Source organism: Triticum aestivum, chromosome 6D (genome assembly GCF_018294505.1).
Source record: "Triticum aestivum cultivar Chinese Spring chromosome 6D, IWGSC CS RefSeq v2.1, whole genome shotgun sequence".
Classification (NCBI taxonomy): Eukaryota; Viridiplantae; Streptophyta; class Magnoliopsida; order Poales; family Poaceae; genus Triticum; species Triticum aestivum.
The window spans coordinates 7,494,071-7,503,536 of NC_057811.1; the positions used below are offsets into that span (position 1 = coordinate 7,494,071).

At 48.0% G+C, this 9,466-nt stretch overlaps 1 protein-coding gene across 1 annotated transcript; it reads left to right on the forward strand.

The window, feature by feature from the left end:
• Positions 1–3,431: 3,431 nt before the first annotated feature.
• On the forward strand, positions 3,432–6,484 carry LOC123142966 (receptor-like protein 43). The gene has a single exon (XM_044561689.1). The coding sequence runs from the start codon at positions 3,662–3,664 to the stop codon at positions 6,350–6,352; it is 2,691 nt and encodes an 896-aa protein (XP_044417624.1). The 5' UTR covers positions 3,432–3,661; the 3' UTR covers positions 6,353–6,484.
• The last annotated feature ends 2,982 nt before the right edge of the window (positions 6,485–9,466 follow it).

Here is a 9,466-nt window from a genome sequence, read left to right on the forward strand (position 1 = left end):
CCTGGTCATGGGCATGTCTATGCCAGCAACTTTGAGGGCACAATGTTAAGAGAACATTTGTGTTGAATCGACCCGGATTGATGTTATGCTATGAGATTCATTCGTCACAAGTTTATTGGTACATAACACAGAGATGGTTAACGTTTGCATGATTCCTTAGACCATGAGAGTATCGAGTTTCTTCATGCTTGCTTCATGAACTTTGGGGTTTGTTAAACGTCATCCGTAAATGGGTGGCTATTACGGCGGCTTACGGGTTCATGGAAAAGTGTGTCAAGTAACTTGATAGCTCAAGATTGGGATTTGCTCCTCCGACGATGGAGAGATATCTCTGGAACCTCTCGGTGTTACGGTATCCATCATCGTCTGGCCAGACACTTTGTGATTTGATCACGGGGATGCCGGAACACGATAACGAGAAAAGAGAACAATACCGGTCACGAGGTAACTAGCATAGTGGACAAGTTGTTGATCCACGGGAATGCCAACATGTCTCACCTCGGGTATTTGTAACATATCGCGAAGCAACAGGAATAGCACACGGCAACTGGAGGTTCACTCGAATATTTATTCGTGTGGGTATAGGGGTCAATATGGGTGTCCACGGCTCCGATGTTGATCATTGATCGGAAGGGGTTCCGGGTCATGTCTATACTTCACCGAACCTATAGGGTCACACGCTTAAGGGTCATCTATCTGCTGAATACTAGACAGGGAGTCTGAGAGAAAATCACCGAAAAAGTTTCGGACACCGAAAAGTTTCGGACAGCAGAATCGTACCGCAGAGAGAGGTCATCGGATAAGTTTCGATGATACCGAAAAGTTGTTTCAGGATACACCATTAAGTCAAATTGGTTTCGGCACATGCCTGATAATTCTTGGAGGATGCCAGAATCATTCTGGAAGCTTTTTGGAATTTTCTAAGATAAAAACCGGAAATGTTCCGGAGCTGCCGGAGCCACTTCAGATGCGTTTCGCAGATGAAAATCACTAAAACCGGAATTGTTTCGGAACGCGTTGAAAATCATTTTAGTGGGTACTGGAAATGTTCTTAGCCCACATAAATATTTTCAGTTCGATCAGACGCTGAAAAATGTCGTCGTGAATAGTGAAAATCAGCTTTATGGTTACTTTATGGAAAGCCACCTTTTGGGGCTTTGCTCCAAAAGATCTTGGGGATGACATGGATGGATAGGAGCCATTTTTTTGGGCCCCTCATGGGGTGTGGCCGGCCACATGGGGTATCCCCCCTTGGGGACCCTCTTGTTCCTTGGTTTCACTCCTAGGTCCTTGTGGAAGGACTTCATTCATGTGCATTTTGGGTTTTTTGTGAAACTACCCTACCCCCTTGGGATTTCCTATAAATAGAGGTGGAGGGGCAGCCCTCCACACTCATCCCTTGCTCTCATACACATGCCATGCATTATCTGGCTTCTTCTCTCCCTCCCACGAAAAGAGTTTCATAGAGCCGTAAGGCTGTCTGGGTTCCGGCAGGAACTAGTTCTGGACGGCGAAGCCCTGCCGGATAGATGACACCGTATGTGTGCAACTCTGTAGAGAGATCGTAGTTTCGGTCTTAGTTCGTGAGTGCCTCCCGAAGGGCTATCCGTGTGACCGTCCGAGTTTCGAAGGTCCTCCCGAAGGGCTGTCCGAGTGACCGTTCGAGTTTCGAATATCCTCCCGAAGGGCTGTCCGCGACACCGTCTGGGGGGCTGTTCGACCGCCTCCCGGAGGGCTGTCTGAGGAGTAGATGAGGGTATACATCCTCGCGGTTGGGAGGTTGTAAATCATAGCTGCGGGGATCTGCACCGCCGATCGTCATCGACTCTACTTCCCGCTGCGCTACGAGTCGGTAACGAAAAAGATCAAACCATGTATGCAGTCTCCATAGTGGTCCTGGGCTGGTGCGTAGGTCGGAAATTTTTTGTTTTCTGTCGCGTTCCCCTTCACATCCACCCCCCGAGCTTTGAGGGGCCTATTTGAAAAAGTGCATCAGAAATTTCTTTTTCTGAAAACGCCTTACACAGATTTTCATTCATCTCATTTGTAACTTTGGGGATAATACAGTCCAACACCGAGCTGGGATTCAGAGTTGGATATTTAGAATATACTTCCTTAAAGTATGAACTAGCCATCCTCTCCATATATATCAGACGGCACGTTGCACCAAGTACCATCAATTTTCCGTAGGCGCTGAATGTAGTTCCTTCTTGCTCTCCATAAAGCTCTACGGTGTAAGTATTTTGTATTCCGTTCCCCCTCTTTGAGCCACGTAATTCCTGAGCTTTGGAGCCACATCATCTCCTCCAGATAAAGGAGTTCATCGAGTTGGTTCATCTTGCTGCGAACTTGAGCACTGTCCGCACCTGCCAACTGTAGGTCCGCTAGTTGGCTCCGTAGGATCTCAATTTCTTTTAACACGTTGCCGAAGTTCTCTTTGCTCCATGCTTTCAAGTCCTTCATCACTTTTTTCAGAATAGATCTTTCTTTTTGTTTCCTCGCTGAAGCACACCATGTAAGAAAAACGCAGCTGTGCCTCCCAAATGTGAAAAGCATAATTGTGCTTCAGGGTGAAGCGCCCTAAAAAGTGGAAATCACAGTTGTGCTTTCATGATATGAAGCAGTGTGCTTCCCGAAAAGTGAAAAAACATAGTTGTGCTTCCAAAAAAAATGAAAAGCACAGTTGTCCTTCCAGTTTTCCTTTTTTTTGGCTTTCTATTTTTTTGTTTCAGTTTTCTTTGTTTCCGGTTTTCTTTTTGGAATTTTTTCGCCCAAACCTATTAACATGAGATCTAGTTTCAAAGATATCAACTCAAGAAACGTAGCGGTGAGAACGGTTTGTCATTCTAGACACCATCCATGTCAGCCTAACAAGTGGGCCCAACAGGTCAAAATGGGAAAATTCTTAAATAGGGTAAAGATAGACACAATGCAACAACTTGGGGTAAATTGTGGTAGAAAAAATTAAATAAGGTAAACACCGTTACAAATTCACAGAAAGAGGGTAAAAAGTGGAATTCACTAAAAATGTTGAAACAAATTCAAACATTTAGATTTTGAGCAGAAACTTACCCTTGTAGTTTTTCGTAAAACAATATAATTGTTTGTGATTCGTGTGAAAATCACAAAATGGATTTCTGCGGCAGAGGTTACGTAACCCTTGTCATAGCTTTTAGTGTCGTAAATTATTTTCTAATTATCGCAAATGATCATAATTTTTCTGCGGATTTGCTAATTCTCATCTACACCATTTGATTTTACGCAGAGATTCGTGCAAATCTTAGGCGAATTCACAAGGAAAAGTTCCTACCAAATACTAGTACAACGTACGTAGCAGCCACGGTGGGGCAGACGACTAACGGCCTCCACAGATACATCTCTCATCTAAAGTCACGGCGACTAACTTGATCTTGACCGGCCCATATGACCGGGGCGACGTACGTACGTGCCGGCACACACACGTTAGCTGCCATGGATCGAACGGCATAAATCCCAACCACTCACTCGTAACCAGTAGATGCACACAGCGAGTACCCTCATGCACGAAATATCTTCTTAAGTGCACCATCGCATGTACCGTTCGTAGCACAAACTAATAATATACTGAACCCAGTCTTTGTAACATCTCACCGCCATCTGTCATCGCTAGCACACCACCACCATGGATGGCTGGCCTGCCGCCAAGTCCGTCTTGCTCCTCATGGCAGCAGCGGCAACCTGGATCAGCTTCTTCCTTGTCACCGACGCGTCCGCCGGCGCCGTGACCTGCATACGGCGCGAGCGGGACGCGCTGCTGGCCTTCAAGCAAGGCATCAACGACACCGGCGATGAACTCGGGTCGTGGCAGCCAGGGCGCCAAGATTGCTGCCGATGGGCAGGCATCACCTGCAGCAACGTGACCGGCCGTGTCATCGGGCTTGACCTTAGCCGGAGGTTTTCTTTGGTCGGCCAGATAAGTCCTTCCTTGCTTTCTCTAGAGCATCTCCAGTACCTCAATCTCCAGTCTACATCCCTGTGTGGGCATGATGGCCGTATTCCAGAGTTCTTGGGTTCTTTAAAGAACTTGAGACATCTCGATCTCTCCTACATATATTGCTCCGATACAGTGCCCCCTCAGCTTGGCAACCTTTCAAAGCTGGAATATCTCGACCTCTCCAACATGGAGATGGACTTGATAGACATCTCATGGTTAGCCCATTTACCTAGGTTGATGTATCTTGACATTAGTTATATGAATCTCAGCTCAATAGCTGATTGGCCTCTTGTGGTGAACATGATTCCTTCTTTGAAGGACCTCCGCCTTTCTTACTGCTCACTTTCCAGTACAAACCAATCCCTCACACACCTAAACCTCACAAATCTTCAGCACCTTGATCTCTCGCTTAACTACTTTGGTCATCCAATTGCGTCCAGTTGGTTTTGGAACGTAACAAGCATCGAGTACCTCGACCTTTCTGATACCTCCCTGCATGGTCCATTTCCTAATGCGCTAGGAAACATGACGTTTCTCCGCCAGCTAAACTTTTATCACCAATCTTTTGGAACTGGTAACACAGCCACAATGACAGTAGATTTGAAAAATCTATGTGATTTGGAAATGATATGGCTTGATGGGAGTCTCTCCTCTGGAAATATAACGGAGTTTCTGGAGAAATTGCCACGCTGCCCGTCAAACAGATTGCAAGAATTGAAGCTGAGCAGCAACAATATGGTTGGAATGCTGCCAAACAGAATGGCCCACTTAACAAACTTATCTAGTCTCGACCTGTCCTACAATAACATTACTGGAGCTATACCGCCATGGTTGGAAAATTGCACTAGTTTGTCGTATCTTTCTCTTTCCAGCAATAGTCTTACTGGACCTATACCAGTAGGGATAGGGAGTTGCACTATATTAGACATCCTCGACCTTTCTTACAATGATATTACTGGAGCTATACCGCTAGGCATAGGGAATTTCACTACATTGAGGTACCTTGTTCTTTCTCACAACCTTTTGAGTGGACATGTGCCTTCTAAGATTGGTATGCTTGGTGATTTGATTGACCTTGACCTTAGCAACAATAACCTGGATGGCCTGATCACGAGGGAACACATGGTTTCTCTGAAGAACTTAAGGCACATGGATTTATCACATAATTCTTTCTCAGGACCTCTCCGGATAGAAACTGGAGCCCAATTTTTACTAGAATTGTCTTTGTCCTCCAATTACTTCAGTGGTCATATTCCTGGATCTATATGTCAGTTGCGGAACCTACTTGTCTTGGATCTATCAGACAACTTTTTAGAGGGAGAACTTCCTCAGTGTTCTCACGAGCTTAACTTGGTTTTCCTCCTCTTAAGTAACAACGGCTTTTCTGGCAAGTTCCCATCATCACTTCGAAACTACTCGAGTTTGGCTTTCATGGATCTTTCAAGGAACAATTTGTATGGGACATTGCCGTTGTGGATTGAAGAATTGGTACAGTTGCGCTTTTTGCAACTAAGCCACAACTTGTTGTATGGAGATATTCCGGTGACTATCAGCAATCTTCAACATCTTCATCAATTGAGTTTAGCGGGAAATAATATATCTGGAGTTATACCTGAGTCTTTGTTAAATTTAACATCAATGGCCCAAAAAGATCCAGAGAACTCCGAGGACGACATGTCTGCATGGTACAACAACAATGTAGGTAAATTTAGAGGAGTTTGGCAAGTTGTGATGAAGCGCCAAGAACTGAAGTATGGTGCTGGAATTTTTGATGTGGTTGGTATTGACCTATCACTCAACCACTTAATTGGAGAGATTCCAGAAAGGATAACTTCTCTTGATGGATTACTGAATTTAAACTTATCATGGAACCACTTGAGTGGGAAAATTCCGGCGAAGATTGGGGCTATGAAATCAATCGAATCACTCGACCTCTCAAGGAACAACCTTTATGGTGAAATCCCGGCAAGCTTGTCTGAATTGACCTTTTTAAGCTCCTTGGACTTGTCATATAACAATCTTACAGGAAGAATTCCCCCAGGAAGTCAACTTGACACTATCTACACTGAGAACCCGTCAATATACACTGGTAACATTGGTTTGTGTGGCCCTCCTCTTGAAAGGAATTGCTCAGGAAACAACTCACTGGAGCATGTGAATCAACCGAGAAGGGACAGTGTTTATGAGGCAAAGATGTTCTTTTACTTTGGACTTGGATCTGGGTATGTGGCTGGCCTTTGGGTTGTGTTTTGTGCCATGTTATTCAAGAAAGCATGGAGAGTTGCCTATTTCCGCCTCTTTGACAAGCTGTATGACAAGGCATATGTGTTTGTGGTTCTTACTTGGGGCAGGATAAATGGCAAGGCAAGTACAAGTTGAGCGATACAGATGACAATTAGATGGTGCTGTCACCCTATTGTACATACTGGGCCCTAGGAATAAATGAATGTAAAGAAGTATTTAATTAGAATCTTGTACTAGTAAGTGTATTTTGTTCCCGGTGAACTTTTGTCTGATGCATGTAATTAAGTGTTATCGGTTTGTACTAAATCAAAATTCAACATGTATACAAAAATTATATCCTTCGTGAGTGGAGCAACCTATCAATTGCTCTCAAATTGTCTAAAATCAATTGCCAAGTATCCAGTCCTATATGTTGTAAATTCTAGAAGTTGTTTAATTACGCAATTTTTTGGTCATGTCATATATGTATCCTTATCATTTCAGTACCAACACATTAAATTCTACAAGCAATATGCAAAGTAATTCATATGCCAACTACCTTTCTAACTCTTCAACACCTCAACAGATATGAGCGAAGAACAAAGAGATTAAAGTGCTTCTACTTGGTCATTACTCTAATAGATATAAGTGAATCATATATATAGAGTAATATAAAACTTTTAGCCATGCAATTCTCTCCCAATCTCAAAAGGTCACATATGTGATAATTTTATTATTCAAAAATAAAAAAAGAAATGATGCTCCAAGAACTACACATATTACGCTAATAAATAAAAACATAGGTCCAACAGAGACATTACTCCTATAAAGAAAAGGATGCTGGAGTATCCGCCTCCTGGGCGCCTCCGCAGGCGAGAATGCCCTCCGCACCGTCTTGCGCGGGCGCACAATGCCGTGGCCTCCCGTGGGCTCTCCGCGCCATTCGATCTGCCCAGACAGCCGTGTCTCCTCGGGATTCATGACAGGTGGACCGCGGGCGCGCCCGGGGCCACAATCTTGTGGTGTTTTTGGGCGCGCCTGCGTGTGGAGTGTCGCAGCTGTCGCACGCGCGACGGGCCATCCAGACCTACCTGTCCGTCGGCGTCTTCAGACCCCGCCGGGCTGGTTCGGTCGTGTCCGCCTGTGGGTTGTGTTACGCCCTGTCCGGTGCGGTCCTTTCGTGCAAGCCGGCCGCGTGTGTGCGCCCGTCTGTTTCATTCGCGTGAGGCCGGGCAGGCGCGTGTGGCGGGTTGTTTGGCGAGGGCTACAAATCATCCGACTGATGCGACCACAAATTTAAACCGCCCCCACCGCCGTTGGATGCGTTCCATCATAACCATCGCTTTTGTCCAATGGATCCCCGCATGCTTTGCCCCCCACCAGCATCTCGGCAGCCAGCGCTGCTACTGCCACCCGCTGCAAAACTGAAAGCCGGCCACCACCACACCCCGTCTCCGCTTGCAGCAGTTCTCTTTGCCACTTAGCGATCGCCGGCTGCCCTTGCAGCAAGGCCGGCTTGTAGTTCCGCCGAGTGCCGCATCGCAGCGCCGCACCAATCGTCGCCCGCAGCAGTCATTGCAGCGTCGCCGTCCATGACTTGCCGCGCCGCCGGAAGCCGCGGCCGCTTCATTGCAGCTCCGCCGGCAGCATCACACGATTCATTGCAGCGTCGCCGGCAGCAACAATCGCTTCATGGCAGTGTCGCCGTCCTCGACTTGCCCCGCCGCTGGTAGCAGCGTCCACTTCATTGCAGCGTCAACATCACCGGCAAGAACGCCTGCTTCATGGCAGCGTCCCTGTCCTTGACTTATAGCGCCGCCGGAAGCAACGCCCGCTTCATCGCAGCGCCACTGGCAGCAGAGCCCGCTTCATGGCAGCGTTGCCTTTCCATGACTTGTCGCGCCGCCCGCAGCAGCACCGCCCGCAGCAGCACCGCCGCGACATCGAAGATGGAGACGCTCCACCTGCACTCCCTGCACCAGCAGGCTATCCTCTCGCTGCACCGCGAGCTCAACAACACCGGCTGTGCACCAGACGCTCTTCCCTCCCGGCAGCGTCGACGCCACCCTGCAACATCGGCTGACGCAAATGGTGCAGGCTGACGCGGGTGGTACAGGTCACCGTCAGGTGCCGCCAGGCTGCCAGCCTCGATGAGGGCCATGGCGAACACTTGGGTAGGAGACGAAGGAATTGTGGATTGGGAATCTGACTCGCGTGATCTCGTACGCGAAGAAAACGAGTGCTCTTGAGGGGATAACGCAGACGTGATGTGTGGGACATGGACGCGTGGCGCTCGTCCGAGGCGGTTGATTTGCCAGAAAATCAGCCGGCTGTTTTAAAGTGTTTTCCGGGTTGTTTAGCTCGCGCGAACACCCCATGCCGGTCTGTTCCAGCTAGGCGTCGTGACGGTGAGACGGTCAGCTCACGCCAGCCGGGTACGCGCGGACGTCCAGCTCGGCGCGCTGCGAGCGGGTGTGGTCTGTCATGCCTGGGAGCCGGGTGGCCCGTCCGGCGCGTGATGGATCGCTTTTCCCGGTCCGGTGTATGGTGTGTGCCCGGCCGGCTTGGCTGGCATGGGATGGAACGTGTAACATCGGTTGGCATGGGCTCGTTAAAATTAGCACGTCTTTTGCTCAGACGTCCTCCCATGTCGCAGCACGCCGTATGTCTTTTGTTGCAGGTGCCGCGCGGTTGTGCGTCCCTCCCTTGGCTTTGCAGCGGCTGGTTCGTTCAGGTTCATCGCCAGTGGTGCCGTTCGCTCCTCCTCGGTTGAGGTTTGTGTCTTCGCCTGCCTCGTCCTGAGGGCTGCTGTTTGTGTGCACCATTGTCTTGCTTGCCGTCTGTTTGGCTCATTGGTTCTGGTTTGGATGTCGTTATCTCCCATTTTCTTGTTGCTCATATGCTTTCCCCGCTCATCCCTCTTTTCCTTTCCTCTTCGTGTTCACGGGCGTGCGGGTTTCCTGCTTTGCTCTTTATTTCCGCTCGTTGCTCTCCCTTGCTCCTTGCACTGATGAAGGCGAAGGTTCAGACCCATGTTTGATCTGTTTTTTCACTCACCCTCCTCTTTTGTCCTGTTGTTTTCCGCTGGTGCGTGGAGCCAATGGGCTGTTGTTCGGCTATACTCGCCACCTATTTTTGGTTCCATCTGTTATTTTTTTTAAACATCAGTACAAACGCAAGCGCTCATACATACGTGCATATACTCATCCCTATGAACGAACACAAGCACACCCTATCCCTATGAGCACCTCCGAGAGACTGAGCCGTCAT

What these genes read in the sequence shown, in the direction of transcription:
- LOC123142966 (XM_044561689.1), top strand. Translation starts at nt 3,662, where the DNA reads ATGGATGGCTGGCCTGCCGCCAAGTCCGTCTTGCTCCTCATGGCAGCA.